Source organism: Cryptomeria japonica, chromosome 2 (genome assembly GCF_030272615.1).
Source record: "Cryptomeria japonica chromosome 2, Sugi_1.0, whole genome shotgun sequence".
Classification (NCBI taxonomy): domain Eukaryota; kingdom Viridiplantae; phylum Streptophyta; class Pinopsida; order Cupressales; family Cupressaceae; genus Cryptomeria; species Cryptomeria japonica.
This window is the reverse complement of record NC_081406.1, coordinates 344,276,005-344,295,927: the sequence shown is the minus strand read 5'-3', so window position 1 is coordinate 344,295,927 and position 19,923 is coordinate 344,276,005. Positions and strand designations below refer to the sequence as shown.

Genomic DNA, 19,923 nt, shown 5'->3' with positions numbered 1-19,923 from the left:
ACCAATACCTTAATGAAATCCACATGTATCATGCTATTGCCAATTAGATGGACTACGTTTGTGTTTAAATCCACACACTTTTCCATAACATGCTCATTAAATCTATAGTATTCATAAATTGCTTTATTTGAGCATAGTTGCTAGGAATATAGATAAAAGAGTCTATTGGAAAAAATGGGCAAAAGAATGATCGTATTAGATCTCAAGAGATATTGCAATACCACATCACATTAAGGGGATCACAAACCTTTGTAAATTTATATGACATTTTGGGCTTTACAAATATGACAATAGAGGCCATAAATCGAGGTTAATATTATTTATATTGGGCCTAATTTTATGTTCTTGTGGAACAACATTGAATTTATTAAAGAAATACAATAGTTAACATAAATTAGCCCTAAACATATATAATGAGTTAAGAATAATAGTTCAACAAAGTAAATAGATAGTTATAATTGCTTAACCCTTGATGGTGGTGAAAATCGATGTTGTTGTTTTGAATTATGTAGATGTGTTTAACGACCTATCCCAAACTCTAAAAATTAGATCTGAAGGACGACTAATGTAGTTGATGTGTCTTAGTGGTATACATGACTAGCAAACATGATTGCACAAGATTCTATCCTACTCATGATTTTGTTTGCAACTATTCCTACCTTTGAAACGTGTGCGCTTGCTATGACATCCAATTTGGCACTAAGTGAGTTAGTGAACACTTTTAAGATTTTTTTGTGTTAGGAAACAAAGTTTGGAATGTGCCTTGGTCAAGTCCTTTTTTATTCTTTTCCACAAGAGTATGAAAATACTAAAGACACATGATATGCAACATGCCTAGTGTAGCACATGCCTATGCAATTACATAATGCTCTATGCTACAATGTTTTAATACTCAAATGGTGCTCTATAAGACGATCAAATGACTCCCCTGATCGATGATGCTTTAGTTCCTTGACATTTGTATTTATATATCATTCTAGGTGCCAAATTCAAATATTTTTGTGTAAGTTGATGGGCATGAATCCACTTTTGGAAAGGAATTAACTCAAAGGTAAGTGAAATTAAAATTAAAATAAGATGAACATGATCATGTACACAATTTTGTCTGGGAGATAAAATCACACCTGCAATTCAATCCAAGAGAGGAAAACAAATAAGAATCATACTAGATGTTAATCATAGAAATCAAATTAATAAAAGACAAGATTGGCTAACTTTTGTCAACTTATATAGTAAAACACATTAAATTAGACACATAAACCACACATTTAATAACAAAATTAAAATAAATATAAAATGAATGGAAAAAATAAAAAGTATCTTAATTTTTTCCTTCTATAATTTCTTGAAATAAAAGATTTTATATTGCACACAAATAATCAATTCACACAATACTATTTATGATTTTTGATACCATCTTTAAATAGTAGAAGTGGTGCTAAAAATATAAAACAACCTTAATTAGTCGATATGTTATATTGTGTTGGCATTACCTACCAAAATTTAGTATTTCTCATGCTTGAAAATAATTTCTCATTGTTGAAATATTCCTCGTCTCATGTTTGCAAATAAATTTTGACTTGCATTTAATATTTAAGTTTAAAAGGCTATAAAAATCTTGTCACATCTTCGAATCAAATATTTTCAGTCGCCTCCCGTGTATAATCTCTTCTTGATCTCAAGAATCTAATGGTAAGGTCTCAAGGGGGCTTTGCGATCTATTTTCATGGAGTAGGATGACTCACGAAGCAAAAAAGACAGGCAATTATGGGCATCTCGATAGGTCAGTCCAAGATCAAGAAACATCTCAAGAGGAGTGACCAGACTGGAGATGCTAAGAATTCGAGTCAGAAAGATGGCAAGTAGGCTACGACTAGGTAGAAAGAGGCCATGATTGATCTTTAGAATAGCTGGGACATCATTTTGGTCCCTAAGAAAAATTTCTAGTTTTTCTATGTTTTTAGTCTATGCTAGTTTTTTGGCTACCCTACGTGCCATGGCATTTTCCCTTAAGACTATATAATTTATGGTTTATTTTGTTATCATAACTATTTAGTTAGTTTTTGTTGTGGGGCCCATGTCCCATGTGGCTGCTTAAGTGCAATTTTTGCTTAGAATTAAGCAGCTAAAGTGTTCCCATGCAAATTTTTAATTAAGAGGAAAGGATAAATTGAAATATTTTCCTATTTAAGTGGAGCAACACTTGCTTAAAACTTAAAAATAAGTTTTGAAAAAAAGGGGGGGTTGGAAATAAGCAACAACTGCTTATTGAGAAGATTGACATGTGGCTCTCCAAATTTTTTTCCCTCTTTTTTATTTGTTTCTAATTTTTTTCCAAATTTATGTGACCAATTAGCATTAAAGATTTTCTTTTAATAATGTAATTTAAGATGATTGCTTATTTCATAAGTAGCAAAATTTGACAACTAAGCTACGCAACCACATGAAGACCTGCCCTTAGAAATTGTCCTACCAACTTAAGAAAATTTTTGCTATTTGTCAATCATATAAAATATTAGATTATCATCTAAAAGAAAATAGAAAAAAATAATATTTATTTATTAATTTCTTATTTACAAAACCAAAAACTTCCCTAAACTTTTAAATTAAACTACACTACTAATTTTGTTTTATAAAACCAGCAAACTTTAAAATATTCTATTAAGAAACCCCAAAACCTTACCCTAAGTAGCCTAAAACCCTGATAAAACCCTGATATTTCCCTAACTGGCTTAAAACCCCTTTAAAATCCCCCGTTTTCCCACATACATTTTTTGTTTACTTAATAGATTGAAGTAGCAACTGTAGGAAGATTGGTTTTGGTTTGCCTCATTTTAGAAACGTTTTGCTGTGGTAGGGTTTCGTAATTTTTTTTCTGCAAACACTGCTCATTTGTTCTCATCGGCATCGTTGACAGACGACACAATTTGTTCAGAGTCTTGAGGTGAGTCACTTGCTATGGTTTCTGTGAATTTCATTGTTTATAATCTGTAGGTGGATGGATCCTTTTCTTGTTGTGTTTTACTTCATTAAAACAAATCTGTTATTATCTGTTAGAAGCAAGCATTGGTTCTAGGAAAGTTGTCTCACGCCAGGAAAAACAACTTTCAAGCAGTTGAAACATTCCTCGCCACACGCGTGAAAACAAACTTTAACCCGCAAACGTTTAAAAGGCTGCAAAATCGTTGTCTCGAGTTCAAGAAAAGAGTAGCCCTAAATTCCCGATATTTGCAAATCGACCATTTGTTTACTGCAAATATCATCATCTATAGGGAGATTGGTTTTGGTCCGTATAATTTGAAAAAAAATCTTCTGGTTTACCAAAGTAGCTAACGCGGTGACGGGTCGATCGGTGGTTTGCTTGGGTAGCTCTTAGGTGGTTCTTAGCAGTCGTCTATTGGTATGTGGACTGATCTAGGTCCTATCCTGTTTGTCCAGTTTCTCGCAGTGCTTCCATTAGGGAGTACGAGCTTTTTTCAGCAGTAACCTGAGTTGATTGAAAATGACCCGGTTCCGGCGCTTCCTTAATTTTTTTAAAAATTGACCTTAACTCGTCGTTTTCCTGTATCTTTTATTTTTCATCCGTTTGCAAGGAACTTCTCTGTATTACTGTAAACAAGGATGGATGATAAATTATAATTTAGGGTTATGGTTTCATGATTATAGACAAAAAGTTGTGTACTTGTATTGCTCTCGCCATCATCGAATGCAATCTTTTGAACTTTGGGAATGGCCAACTGGTTTCTTAGAATTACGGTGGTTATTTATGATATTCGATATGCTCTCATTTAAACTCTTCATGTTTTGTTGCCTTCATAACGAATCAGGGTTAAATTTGATGGCTCACTGGCGGTAGTATGCAATTTTACCCCAAGATTTAATCAAAATTTTTGAATTCTAGATTTTGGGTAGACTGAAAATTTGTAAAGGATTATATTTACTCTTACAATTGTGTTCAGGAATTTTTTTAATGAAAATTGCAGAAAGTCTAGATTATGTGGTACAGAGCCAAGATAATTATATATATTCTATATAATATGTGTTCAGGAAAAATATACCTGAGAGGCAGGATTGACTGTCAAATTTATATCAAAATATGATTCAAAATAGCTAAGAATGTTTACTCCAAAAAGATATTTCTCATTTTTTTCTCAAATACTAACAGGAATGTGTTTTGCTATGAATGAGTTGTGTTGTTTCTTTTACTTGTTTCCATGTGAAGTGTGGTTTACAAAAAAATAAAATACTTTGAATATTAGATGATAGAGTTGTTTGGATTGACAGTGCATATTGAATTAAATATGAAAATTAAAATAATAAAATTGTCATAATAAATGTGTGCTCTAAGGATTATGAGAAATGATTGATTCTTAGAACTTGATAAGATTTGGGATGAATAAGATTATATGAGAATTGAAAATGTTTATAAAGAATCGATATTTATGAATTTGAAATCAATTATGAAGCAAAATCTTGAGGTAAGTCACTTGCCATGGTTTCAGTGAGTTTATTTTTTGGAATTTGTACACGGTTGGATCATTGTTTTGTTGTGTTTTATTCACTTTCCAACAGCTACCTAGTCACAAACACAAATCCCCTCAATTCGTGGGCACCTACTAGAGGAACCAACCCCCACAACTAACCAAGAGACACCAATTTTTCCTATAGGAAGCACCAACTTCCAAATCAAAGTTCTATCTTCTATGTTGCTTCTTCAATGGATGATGGACAATTCAATTTTTAATTCTTCATATCTTCACATACAAAGCTGCCTCTCAATGATTTTATTACATCTTCAAGTCTGCCTTTACTCTTCTAGATCTGTCATAAATCTCTGTCTATATCTGCCCAGTCTTCTTCTCTACCTCTGCAAGATCTTCTTCTTTATATCAACATTAACACTCTCCTCTCTCTATATGTATAATCTTCTTCTATATAAACATTAACACTCTCCTCAATATATGTATAATTTTCTTCTATATCTCTGCAAGATCCTCTTCTATATCTTTGCAAGATCTTCTTCTATATCAGCATATTCTTCTCTAATCTGCATAGCCTTTTATATTCTGCCTCTTAAACCCTCATATGCTGATCTTAGTGTGTCTTATAGATATATCTTTTTATTTTTACTACTTACACACTTATTTTTCTTGCACTATACTCTACTTTTATATCTTTGTACCTTTACATGAGTAGATGCATCTCTTATTTAAATAGATGCAACCTTTCAAAAGGTTATGACCTTTTAAATAATCATAATTAATTTCTGACTTTTCAAGACAGATCGCAGCCCTTTGTAAATAAGAACAATCGCTGCCTTTAATTCACAAGATAATTGCTGCATCCATTTGATTTTTAAGCGAAGACCACACATACACAATTAATCACTGCTATTTCTCACTTTATACTTGGGTGATTAACAAAAATAGTATATTCTTTTTCACTTATGAATTCGCACCCTATTCACTTATGAAGTTGCACCCTTCTCCATTTTGAATAAGACAAATTTGAATCTTATATAACTTCTGTCTATTATAAATTGCCTTCTTTTTGAATAAGACAAATTTGAATGAGACAAATTTTGTCTTACATAACTTCTGTTCTTTTATAAATTCTTTATTCTTCATTTTGATTAAGACAAATTTGAATGAGAAATTTTGTCTTATATAGCTGCATATTAATATATTTAATTCATGCGTTTCATAATATTATTTCTGCTCTTCATAATATAATATATGCTTTTCATAATACAATCTCTGCTTTTCATAATATACCCTTCACGCCTTTCGTTACTTCGTATTGGACATATCTATGGCCTCATTGAGATCTTCAAATGTCTAGCAAAAACTTTGTGAGCATAAACTTCATCAAGTGAGTAGACCTGTTTAGACTTGGACAGATAATATTCCCTCATCTGACATTAATAACAATATTTGACATTCATGACGTCTTTGTTTACATAGTAAGCTTACCAGCAATCTTCAGTACACCTTCTAACAATCTCCTCCATACATCAATGATAATAATATTTGACATTCGTGACATCTTTGTTTACATGATAAGCTTACCAGCAATCTTCAGTACACCTAACAATCTCCTCCATACATTAATGATAATATGCTTAGACAACAAAACCCTTCTTGGCATGACTTTGACATAAATGGTAACTAATCCAACAGTTTCAACATCAACTTCTAAGAATATAGCCAACGGATGTGTATATGATTTTGAAGGTGTTAATGTTTAATAGTGCCAGTACTGCTGAATGAGGTGAGAAGGAGAATGCAAGCTAACTATTATTATTGCTATTATTCATGGATTTCACTACCAACCAAACCTTGCAGTTAAGGTTTTTTCACAGGCCCCCTAAGTTTCAACATCAACTTATCAAATGCATGTATAATTTTGAAGGTGTTAATGTTTAATAGTGCCAGGCTAAGTCACCAGGTTCGAATTCGAATTCGAAGTTCGACAGCTTTAAAATTCGAATGAAGTTCGACAAGGAAAAAATTCGAAATTTATAAAATTCGAATTAAATTCGCCTTATGTAATTTAAATATTTAATTATTAGATATTAATATTAAAACAATAAGTAAAATAATATTAAATTTAAATATTTTAAATGTTAATATAAATAAAATAATATATATTTTTTAATGAATGTAAATTATTAAAATATAAAATATAGGTTTTAAAAAAATTTAAACTATAGAAAAGCTTTAAAATAACTGTATATAAGAAATTTTAAAAACTGCAGATGAAATCGCGACGGCCCGTAGAGGATCATCATGACTTCAAGAAGACAGCAAGGGATAAGGAGACACCAAAAGAGTGCAATGATGTATGGAGAAAATCGCAAGGTTTGTGGCTGTCGTGGTCGACTTAGCTCAGATTTGCAGGTTTCTATTCGACGGCATGCTTAACGCTTGTGATCCCATGGTGGCGAAGCTCCTCGCGCAAAACACTCCTCTCACCCACCGTTCTGTTGTCATGCCTTGCAGACATATATTGTGCCCTAGCCGCGAGGAGGAGGAATTCTGTTGTCAAAAAACCTATTTCAAAGTGTTCCATATGAATTTGGCAACGAATTTTAATGAATTCTATATATTTCTTAAATGTTCGCCGAATTTCGAACTCCAACCTTGAAATTCGGCGAACCCGGTGACTTAGGTGCCAGGTAATATCCAATGGGCCAGATGTTGAAAATGATATTTTCATTGTTTTTTAACCTTTTGAAAACTATTTGAAAATAGATTGATATTTGTTTTTTAAAGAACATTTTCCTTCTACACATTGCTGCATGAATTAGCCTGCACTGGCAGCATTTTCAGACTTTAGAACATCCAGCAAACATTCTTAAAACTTTTTATCTTTTTGAAGCTGCTGGCATCTTTTTTTCTTCTGTATTCTGTCTTGTTTCATCTGTCTACAGACTCTACACTCAACTGATTTACATCACAATCTCAAATAAGAGGTATGAGTAGAGTTTCTATCTTTTACAAGAAGACTAACAAGCGTGCTACGAGATGAGCTTGACCATCTTTAGTCAATCCTTTTTCCTTTACTTCGAACACAGTTTATTATCTTACAACAAAATATATCAATAAATGTAAAATAATGGAAGGAAATGCATGCCTGGAGATGATGTTGCACCGTCTCCATTATTTGGTGGCATTGCACTTTCCAGTTTGCAAAGAGGTTCAATAGGAAACATAGTTAAAGCAAACAACATATAATGAATATACATAATGCACTTCTGCATTTTGATATTGAAACATAGTGTAGGTCAATTAAAGGGCCTGTAATGGCCTTTTCAGTGCTGTGAGGTAGTTAAATTTATTTTTAAATGCAGAAGATATTAAAAAATATAAACTAATGGAGGGAATTGCATGTAAGGAGAAGAATATTACATGCCTCCATTGTACCATGGTATTACACTGTTCAGTCTGCAAACAAATTCAAACACAACTTAAGCATTTTATACGTTATGAATAAGTATTAAGAAACATCTGCACTTTGAAATTGAATGTTGAAACATGGAAATTTAGAAGATCCCTTGTGCAGAAATTTGCTCTCACGTTTCCATTCTTCTTTTGATGGTTTGCTGCCATTAAACACTGATCCTCATCAATGCCTTGCTGAGTCTCATGTATAAGATTGAGTCCAATAACAGAGAATTTGTCGTGCAGTGCAAAACATCTGTTCCAGAATAGCTAGATTTGAAATGTATTTAACAACAATTATAGGTGGTGTTGGAGTTGGTAGGAGTTAGGGCACTGGCAAAGGTGGATATAAATAACTATCTCTGTATTAATTGCAAAGATTGCAATCTGACCGACTGATACTGAATTAGATTGATCTTGATTCTGTATTGCAGAGATAGCAATCCAATCTACCAGCAGTGAAAAGATATTATTTGTTCTGTTTTATTGTCATTTCGTCACTCTTATGAGGAATTTTTCATTTGGATATGTTAATTTTAGTACTTTCAGATTGAATAAAACTCAGAAAATTAGAATTAGGTTAATTAATTTATTGTTTAAGCATAATAAAGGAAATGAAATACTAAAGACAATGCACAGTTACCCTGGGAAAACCTCCTAGGAGGAAAAACCCAGCCAAAGGATCCTCAGATCTGATTTATGATTTAGAATTCAACTGAACATTACACACTTATCTGGAGTTGCAGCCACTATGTGGAAGAGATGGAATACTCCTCAATCAGTTTGCAGTCCTCCTCATCTGATCACAGTCCTTTAATGAAGTCTTCTATATTTTGGAGATGGTCTGCTGCCTCTTGTGGAGTTCGCTGCCTTCAGTTTGGATCTGCTGCTGTTTGGTTGAGTTCGCTCTCTCCTATTTAGGATAGGAGTTCACTGCCTTCAATTTGGATCTTCTGCAACCTAATGAAGTTCGCTGTCTACTGTTTGGGATCTGCTGCAACCTAATGAAGTTCGCTGTCTACTGCCACTATCTAGAGAGTTTGCTATTCCAAATGCCTTAGTATAAAATTCGTTCTTCACCGAATATTATTTCATCAGCTTGAAAAGACTCGATTGTAATAATGAGAAGTATGTGCTGCATTTATAGGAGACATATCGCTTCTCAAACATGTCGGCCTCCTTTACCATTAAACAATTAATTATTGATTCCTTTCTAATTGATAGGGTCGGCCCTATCAAGGAGGCGTGTTGAGTTGAGTGAAGCGTGGAAGTCTCTTTAGGTGAGGGCCGAGAGGTATTGGGCCTGGCCCTATATGAAGGAGGGCGGATTCCAATGTTGCCCAAGGCAATTGGAATCCGCCAGCCCTAATTACAAACAACAGGATAGTCCAAATTTTCATGAAATGCAAGAACAGGAGGTATTTCTGAAGTGTGTATAGGATTTTATAAAGTGGCTGCTAAATCTGAGGGCTTGATAGATTACCTTGATGCTCATAAATGAGTTTTGAACGTATGCTTTTTAGTTTCATGGCTCAGATTATTACTGGTATAAGGATTGTTTTTGTTCATCTTTCAGTTGGCTAGTTTATGTTTGCATTGATATGTGAGAGCAGGAGGTAGTGCTGAAGAGTACATGTTTTTGTGAACTATTTGTTGTTCTTAAAAAAGTGGGATTTGTTACAATGGGTGGTGGATTATTGAGCCTGCAAGGCCTTAAACCCCAATGTTTTGGGATCTACTTTTCCTTCATTCATTGTGAATAGATTGAAGCAGCAGCTGTAGGGAGATTGGTTTTTAATTCTCATTGAAAGAATCCAGTTAATGTCAGGTAAGACCAGTTTGGCAGATTGTAGACAAACCAAAAAAAAACAGTGGTTGTATATTTTGTAACCAAAAAAAAAACAGTGGTTGTATATTTTGTTATAGGCAGTATTCATCAAAAGCAGTATGAATCACAAATTATTATAGATGTCTCTTTTATTAATTTCTATATATATTCTATAACATATTTAAATATTATTTCTAATCAAATATAATTTTATACTTACATGTACACTATTTCATAACATAATGTTGTACTTAAAAATTTAAAGTAAATATCTCTACTAAGGATGAAAATTTCAAACAAAATCACAGAGACAAAATCACTAAGCAACAGATCCTTGGACTGCAACGAATAAAAATCCAAACAAAACTCAGGCAAGCATTAACAGGCTAGAACTAATAAAAACTAAAATTCAGATAGTCACTTTATTACAATTCCATGCAAGGCTGCAAACAAGATCTAAGGCCACAAGATTACAAAGAATAGAATCCTGGGTTGCAAAGATAAAAAATCAGGCAAACATTAGCAGGATGGAATAATAAAAAGTGAAATTCAGATAACTCAAATTTTTATTTCTTTTGTTTTAAGCTTGCAATTAATGCTTGGTAATTTTAAGCAGTCTCTTTTCTAAGAGAAATCTTTAATTTTTTAGATACTCTTCTACAGTGGAAGTAGATATTTTCTATGTTGGTTAGTGCAGACTAGCTTAGCTCAATCTAACTCTTATAATCTCGCCCACAAACCAATTCTCCAATTTTTTTTAAAACTTCCTGATGTAATTGAATTCTATTTACACTTTTCTCATCTTGTCAATATCATATAAAGGAAATGCTTTTTATGCATTCATGAAAAAAAAACACAGATTAATCTAGCACTCATTTTCAAAATCTCTAGAAACAAATGCATTTAAAGGAAACTCAACAAATTAATTTGAATTTTGAACCAGACCATTATCCACTACAATTTTGTGTTAGTAAAATCTTATATTTCGGATTATCTAAAAGTTGAAGCATAATCAATATTCTCCTGCAACTGCATACGCCGAATCTTTGTCACCTCAATACCAATTATTCCGCCATCGCTGAATAGTATGATAAACCCTCTGATCTCACAGTATGTAAAATCTTATATTTCGGATTGTCTAAAACTTGAAGCATAATCAATTTTCTCCTGCAACTGCATATGCTGAACCTTTGACACCTCAATACCAATAATCTAGTTAATGTGGAATAGTGTAGGACAAACCTTATTGCCATCCTTGAATAGTATGACAAACCCTCTGATCTGGCAGTATGTTGCTTATGTATGTCTTATTCCAGATTGTAAGGTACACATTTCTTTTCTTTGGAAGTGGGTTTACCCTTTACTGAAAGCCAAGGACTGGACTTTTGATGTAGATTCATATTCACAAATATTTTAATTTTAAATTCTCGCAAATTCTTCATAGTATAAAATAAACCATCTTTACAGATTGTATGCACATGTAAAATAAATTGGGTTCTACAGTTAGAAAAACAGATGCAATATTAAATCATTCAGATTACCAAGCCTTCGGCAACAGGTGTACAAACATGCTAGAGAATTATGCTAGAGAATTAAATTCAAGCATCTTAGTAGGGTCAGCTTTGAATCCAGTATCCTAATAAATGCAAATTGATGATAGATACCTGGATAACTAAGAAAGCTATGAAGAAAGTCGGAAGGAAAGTCACTTCTAGAGCCAATTAAACCAAACTACAATATGCATACCTGATCAACAGAAAACCATGAAAAAACTGAACTAGTACATATGTTAGACAAAAAAAAAGATCCAAAAATTAACCTTCTGACTCAATTCCATGCACAATAAAATTCAACCAAAATGTTGGCATGGGCCCTGGATCTTGCCTTGTTGTATAGCTGGAGTGAGGTTTGCAGGTTTACTGTACTCATGCATATATAACTCTGTCAATGAATGTCAGTATTTAAAAACAGAGGAAATCAAAATAATTTAGTCATTATTGGAGATTAATTCAAAAATAATAGAACAATTCATTAAACCAACACCCAAACACATAAAATTGTCTCATAACACAATGCAAAGCTTTCTCATAAATCTTTGAGTTTCCATTACAACTACCGTTGTTGTCTTGCCCAACCTCTCTAGCAATATTAATACATACTCAAATTTGATCACCAAATGCAAACTCTTCATCTGCTTTCTTTTAAAAATGGAGCAAAGAATTAAGAATGGTAGCATATTACTCACATATATCATATTGGAGATAGAAATTCATCCCTAACTTTCTCATCCAGACGCCTTGCCAAACTCCGAATCCAAATCCTATAAGAACTGTCACCATGAAACCAAAAACAAAACAAGATCCCTTTGAAACTCTAGGAACCCTATCTGTGAGCAGTAACGAGAGTTTTAATGAAGCAAAGCCCATCAAACTTTGGTGTGAACTTATTTTTGTTTCGTGGTCTGCACTGCAATTTTTCACATCGGTGTCTCTCCAAATTGTCTATTTATCCCTGCAATGCATAGGCCTAATTTAAAATCATCCAACCAAAATACTAATTTCAAAACTGCACAGAATTGATTGCTTAAAAGACCTCCATAAAAAATCCAGCTGCAGACTCACCCTTGCTGAGGAGAAAGCACTGATCTGAACTCGAATGCCTTGTGTTTGGGCCAAAAAATCCAAGGCGGTAGACATGACTGCTGCAACAGTGGCCATCAAAACTTTTGCTCCCATCATTTTGAATCACAATTGCAATATAAGAAAGCAAGTTGTGAATAAATTTTGATACCCAATTCTATTTGGATTTGGGAGAAAATGATGTGCACTTAAAAAGAGGTATTTCCTCGAGCAAAATGGGCATTCAATGATGTCAATGAGAAAAAATGAGCAGACTTTGGAACAATAATTACGTTAAACAACAATTCAATGACCGAGTAGGTGGTGTTTTTACAATTCAACGAGTTTACCAATTCTGCTCTCAAATATAAGGGAATCCCATAACCCTCCTCTCTAAACTTATGTATTTTTCCTTGTGATTGTAGATATTGATGCAAAGCTCTATTGATTGAATGGTGTGATATGAATAAACATGAGCTAAATGATCTAAGGCTTGTCATCTCATACAACACCTTATCATTGAAATTTGAATATTTTGTGATTAAGTCGATGAATTTCTTGTTCATTGGTAGGGTTACATGTTCCATTCTCATCAAGGTCTTTCAATGTGGAAATCCACCTCATCTCTTGCCCAATTTTGTGTTCCTGTTGCCACTGGTTGCTCATTTTCACTTTACTTCATTTTGGAAGTAGTCCACCTCATCTTTTTATTTGACTATGTTCATTCATGTCATAAAATTTCAGAATGTTCTCATTGTAAAGATCCGATTTCTGACATTTTCTTATGATAAATTGGGCACACTAATTCAATGGTATAAATATGATATAAATATGGTTTCGTTGCAACTGAAAGGATTGAGCAGTGGGATGTATTGTGTGCAAAGAAGCTGTAAAAACAAAAGATTAATTACTTATTATGATTTGATTTTGAATGAAAGATGACAGTTATGCTGCACTTAGCACCCCTATTCCCTAGTTATTCAAATATAATTCTTTAATTTTGAGATTTTATCTCAAATTAGCAAGTAAATAAACATTTGTTTAAGATCTTTTATACTATTATTGGCTTCTAGTTGACCCAATGCGACTTTCAAATTTATTGGACATACTATATAAATTGCAATTGCTGGTAACCATTTCACCTCCTTTTGGTGCAAGTGCTAGTTTATCTTGAAAGAACTCCTGAAATTTTCATAAACCCTTTCAATCTCGCTCTTGTTTGACAGGTCTATGGAAATCACAGATAGTAAAGTAAATGTAATTAAAGCTTTGGTTATGAATCACAAAGCTTGAAGTGTTTTTTTTTGTATGACAGGAAACTTACATAGCAATCATGTATCTCATGGCTTACATCAACGAAAATGGCGAAAAAGTTTACACCTTGAAGGTACTTGGTTATTTATTTGTAAATATTATTTCTGAACTATGAATTTAATTCCCATTACCCTCAACAAATATATTTTTTCTGCATTTCTAGTTATACAGTATATGTTGTTAGCTCTGTTGCTGTAATGGGCTTTGGAAGGATTGAAAATGCTCGTTGGTTGTGTGGATGTACTTTATAAAAATATGAACAGATATCTCATGGTTTAAGGTAACTAGTAAGTATCAATTTTGGGTGTAGACTAGATACTAACTTTTTAAAGTTTAGCGATTCTGTTTGGGGTGGCCATTGAGGAATCCTGACAGTGGAGCTTAAACCCTGCTGGAGGCCTTTCCTTCCATTGTTACCAAACTTGTAATATGCTGCCCTGACCTAGGAAAAGAACGACTGAAGTTTTTTACTTAACTTTTTCTGTGTATGCTGTGGTTTAGTTGATCCTGGTGCGTTTTTGTGTAGGAATGGTTTTCATACATAAAAAATGCCAATATACAAACCAAGCATTGACATACAAGAGCATTTTATACTTTCTTTCTACACCAACTGAGAATTACAATGAAATATATCACTGAGTTTCCCTTTCAGATTTCACTGTCTTTAACACAGTGCATACAATTTGCAAGTAATAATAACACCACTAATTTCCAAAAAACAACATGCATTCACAGAATGAAACAATAAGAACCTGGCTTAACATGCCGATAAGGAAGTTACAAGTCTCCATGCTCAATTGACAATGTCACACCAACTCGAACTGTTCCAAACCTTTCACCCCGCCAAGCTGCTAGCTCACAGGAACGTCCAGATTAGTTTCCCTCCATTCAAACTTCCAGCAGCAAACTGAATATTTAGTTCCCAGCACACTACGACTCCAGTGAATGTGCAAACCACGCCCCTCAACTCAGAAATCTTTCCTTGCGGATGTGACAGCAGCAATACTCCACGCCTAGAATGTATTCTAACGCCCAGCTGTAACTTTCGTCCCAATTAATAACAGTTCACTTAGCCAAGGGAAAAGTCGCGCCCAGCTGTAACAATAATCACGCCCAGTCCCTGAAGTTTCCAGTGCCCAGCCAATGAAAGAACACACGCCCAGCAGTTGTGAAGTAGAGTGTGTCAAGCCCAACTCAAGCTACACCAACAGTAGTAATTTCCACGACCAGCAGATTTAAAAGATTACGCTGTGATTTAAGTTTCCAGAACCTCCTCACTCCTACGATCTCCCTTTTGCCAAAAATTGTTCACACTAAACATTTCAAGGTTCTACGGCTGAGGAAATATATTTAATCCTTGCCAGATTCGTGCTTTAAAATGTCTTTACCTTCCCTAACCTGCCATGTTCATATTTCCAGCTGCAAAACTTCTTTCAATCAATTTGGTTTTAAGAAAACCTTCCAGGCCTGGTCTTTCACAGGTGTGGAAAGCGCTGCTAATGAAGGATGATGTCTTCAAAAGCCTGAGACAAATCTCCATCACAATTTCCAAGTAATACAAATACCAAGATATCCAAAACTGCATTTAATGCTTTCATTTATATCTCTCATTGGGCTCATTTCCCAAGACACTGCGAATGTGGATAAATGAATGATATAATAAAATATTATTATCCCCCTATGTCTCCACCAAGAAAGGGTACTTTTAATTTTTCCCCTTGAACATTAGACTTCAGCATTAATTAATCACTTAAGTTAAATATTTAAATTTAACTTAGGAACTTTTGATTTATCACCCAATTAATTAATGATCCATTAAATTTGCAATCCAGGTGAAGAATAAAATGCACCAAAATATTGTCGACCAAAAATGCTTTGAAATTTACCAGTCTCTGAGCCCAAACTGACTTACTATAAATAGTAAGTTCCTGGAAAACCTGTCAAATCAACTCTGATTGGCCTGAAACTGAAATTGCCTAGGTCAAATCCTTCATCGATCCCTGCAAAGTCCTGGTTAGCCCTTGGGACCATGACAAAATGGGCTAAAAAGGGGACGTTACAAAACTGCTCTTTAATCATTGTTGTTCCAATCAATTTAGATATTTAGACTGACCACCTGAAGACTTCATTTATGACATGATTGCTGTTACATATATGATGCAGTTTAGAAAGAGGGTCTGAGTGATCAATCTCCTGGATCCCTTAGTGGGGCTGGGATGATGCTTGCACTTATTTTTTAAAAGTTTCCTTTAACTTTAGTCTGGGTTTGATTAAGCTCTGCATTTTGTCAAGCATGTGTGAAGTTAGATGACTAACAAGAGCAGGTATACCTCTCTTTCTTAATCTATATTTCATGTCAAAGTTAATTTCCTTATATTGCATCTGGTCAAATGAATGCCATCATTGTTTTTTCTCTTGCTGTTTGCAAGGACTGATTTCATTAGATTTACTGTGATCCTCCTTTGGCCTTTTGGGCATTTTATCAGTTGTATTTTTTCAAAATCATATGTTTGTTGATGTACTAGCAGTTGCCTCACTTTAGGCCAGGCATTGCTGGCAGTTTCGTTATCATCCCTTGTGGACTCTGTCGAGCCTGTGGTTATCTATGATGTTTTTGGTAACTCACAAGCTATTTTAATCTCATGGCATATCCCTAAGATTAGATTTAGTCCCACATTAATAATAATAATCTTTTACTTTATGGATAACAATTGTAAGAAAGAGGTGGTTTATGAAGCATTACCCGCACCAAAATCTTTGCCAATCTCAGTTAGTGCGTTAGCATCTTTCATCTCTTTGGCACTAACATTCCCAATGGTTTTGGTTTTGTGCCTTTCATTCTTTCTTTAGTTTCTTTTTTTCTTTTTTTGCTCGGTAATAGTAGTTTATTTTATTAAGAAACCGGGTTTTGACCTGGCCCAAACCAGGCGGGGCTACAACCACAGCCACAAAAAACCCATTAACAGGTCATTGTGTGCAATGCTGTTTAACTTCCTCCAGTTCCTGAGAGTCAAGGATCAGCCTAATACTGTCATCCTTGGCTCTCCTATCCCTCTTCCTTTTAACCTCAATCCACCCTTCTTCTCTTGCATTTTCCAATAACTTCAAATTGGAGACTCCCACAACCTCTTTCCCCCTTTCCTCCAAGCTTTGCGGACTGATATGATGCACATCAGTAACCATCTTTGAACCAGATTTATCCTTCAACTCTCATCTTTGCTCATTATTTGCTTGGTCCACATGTCTCACTATATTAACGCTATCAATCCCCACACCTGCTAAACCCCCAAATTTAGCTTGCATTGTTGACCCCGAGTCACCTTTAGATTCTGGCGCCATATCCTTACCTCTCGATTTCGCATCGCTCAGAGCCTGAGGTACTTGAGAGGAAATCAGGCTCACCTCCTCCTTTTCCACCGTGTAGAAATTGGGGTTGACCTCTTTCCACCATGAAGCAGGTCTCTTCACTCTATGCCTATCACATGAATCTGCATTGTGACCAGTCTTAAAACACCTTCTGCACCTAAAAGGAATCCCTTCGTAGTCCACACTCTGTAACCAGCTACCTTTCGAAGTTGAGATAGAAATCTCCGAAGGGAGATCCTTGGAGGAGTCCACTTCAACCAATAAGTGAGCAAAAGTAGCATGCATCAAATTGAGAGAACCTTCATCAGTCATCAAAAACTTACCTAAAGAGTTCCCAATGGCTTCAAAACAGGAGTCAAACCAGTACTGCAATGGGAGATTTGGGAGCCTGAACCAAATAGGGGTGCAATCAAAAGTCTCCGAATCAGGATTGAATGCCGGATGCCAAGGTTTCAGTATCAACGGATGACTGTCCTTCCAACACCATTGACAGCATCCCAGGACTTTGTTCCTATCCATTTCAGTTTGAAAAACAACAAAAAAGAAACCCCGGGCATGGGGGTAAATCTGCACACAATCATCCATAATGGTTTCCCAATGTTCTGAGATCCATTTATGGAGATCACCAAGACTTGGCCAGTGTCCTCTAAATCGACCAATAAGCCCTAGACCTGCAAAAACCCTCTCATTGTGCTCAACCTCCTCTATTTCACCTGTCAAAGAGACCTTTACCGGCTTGGCCATTGCCACCAAAGCTGATGAAGAGGGTTCCAAAAAATCCCCACCAAGTGGCCTTGAGACACCACCATGTGTTAAGTGCTATTCACTCCGGTGTGGAAAGCCCCCATTTCCCACCCCTGTTGGCCCTTTGCACTTTGCTGGAGGCCGAGAGCAGAATCGACCCCCCAAACCGCCCTGAGCAGCGCCATCAACAATATCATCAAAACCCTTCCGTCTTCTATCCGCCTCAAAACCATCCTTCTGTGAATGTTTCGGCGCAACAAAGCTTCTGGTAGTGCCATAGCCCCTCTTCACCACAGATGCCCAGTTGGCATACCCTCGGCCAGAAGGAAAACTGGCATAGAAATGCCCTCCCACAGGAACCCTAGCATGCGGACCGTTGCGGAGCGACATCGCAGACTGTGAGTCCTCCCCCTATTTTTTTTTTCTTTCTTTAGTTTCTTGTCATCTGTGTAATGTCCTTAAATTCAGTAGCGGGACCCTATATGGGTGGGTGGACTTTGTTCCTCTCTCTCTCGTCCTCTCACCCATTGCACAAGATTTAAGTCCACTGGATTTTTTTTTTTTGGTTCATTAAGTACTCCCTTGGAAGTCTGACAAAGTAAGGCAATTGAGTTTGTGTTTCTATTCTTATATTTCAAGTGTAATTAATGTTTTGGCAGTGATCACTCGTCTCTGGATTGGTAACAGCTGAAGGGCCAAACCTCTAGACCGCTGTGCTTATTTCTTATTTTTATTTATTTTTGATTCAATAGCTTGCAATCATAATACTTGCTATTTCATGAACATTGTGCATTGTGCAGAAAGAGTCCCCTGAAGGCTCTCCTACTCAATCTGCTCATCCAGGTGAATGTTTTTAGTAATGTAATTATATCTTTCCAAGGCATCGTCTAGTAACTCTGCATATTAAAAGTTTGTTTACGGAGGTGGTTTTATGTCGCAGCCCGATTTTCCCCTGATGACAAATTTTCAAGGCATCGTATCTTGCTGAAGAAGCGTTTTTCCTTGCTGCCAACTCAACAACCTCCTGTCACATATTGAAAGTCACTCTTCAATTTTAGATTTGTCATTATTAAAAAAATTAATCTGTTTCTTTTTGGTAAATATATGGGGAGGGGATGAAATGAACTTTAAAGAGATCCACACCAGAACTAAAATTTTATATTCTAAGTACTGCATCTAATTATCGATGTCACTGTAATTGTCTAATTATTTAAATGACCCACTGCAACACCTTTGATGTATAAATTTACTGTTATTAGTGGCTGCGTTTTACTTAAGTAAATTCGAAATCCTGAATCCTGATAGTAGTTTATGTTTATGAGTTTCCTAGTGCTTTTGATTTAGTTGTAGAATACTTTCACGAATTTGAAAAGGACCAGTGTTATAGAGATGATACACATGGTATGGCAGTCGGATGCATATTTTATTCAATCTGTTACACTATGGATGCAATTCTTGAAATTTTAGCCTTTCTTAGTCATATGCAATCCAAAAATTACAATTAGTTCGTGACAAAGTGTGAACATGGAAAAATAATTTTAAATTTGCCTACAGCAGTAATAATCTTTCCAACTCAGCCAGATGTAGAATTTAGTGCAGAGTTTTCTTGTAAAAAAAATTATCGTATGAATTCCTGGTATCTCTATTTAAATTGTAAGTGCAGGTCGATACCGTGAATACAGTGGTGACAATCTTTTTGAGAAAAAAATATGCTTAATCGCACGTTATGCTTGCCAATCATAATTTCCTTTTGGTTTGATTCTATCAGTTATTCTTTTTTTCTTTTTTCTTTTTCCTTTTGATAAAATGAGGAAATCTAGCAGGACAGGCTTGCCAACCAGAATTTTAATTGATATGCCAAAATGTTCTATAATGATCACAATTAAATATTTGAAAAGTGAAGGTGTTGGACTTGTTACCAGATATGTAAGTTCGGAAAACAATTCCTTTTGGTTGATCTTAGCTATTGATTTGTTCTCATTTAGTTTTTAATTTTTCAAGGTGTACTATAAATTTTTGAAAAATATATAATTTATTTTTGTTCTTTGTTTTTTAGGATAAAACAAAGAATTCTAGCAAATAATTTACTCTAGGCAAGCATCTTCGTTAG

General features: G+C 34.9%; 1 protein-coding gene across 1 annotated transcript; it reads left to right on the top strand.

Annotated features, from left to right (window-relative positions):
• Positions 1-2,669: 2,669 nt before the first annotated feature.
• Positions 2,670-19,129, top strand: LOC131065232 (H/ACA ribonucleoprotein complex subunit 3-like protein). Its single transcript, XM_059216648.1, has 4 exons — positions 2,670-2,944; positions 13,705-13,776; positions 18,614-18,656; positions 18,754-19,129. Exons 2-4 carry the CDS (start codon positions 13,723-13,725, stop codon positions 18,849-18,851), a joined length of 195 nt encoding a protein of 64 aa, XP_059072631.1. The 5' UTR covers positions 2,670-2,944; positions 13,705-13,722; the 3' UTR covers positions 18,852-19,129.
• Positions 19,130-19,923: the final 794 nt, after the last annotated feature.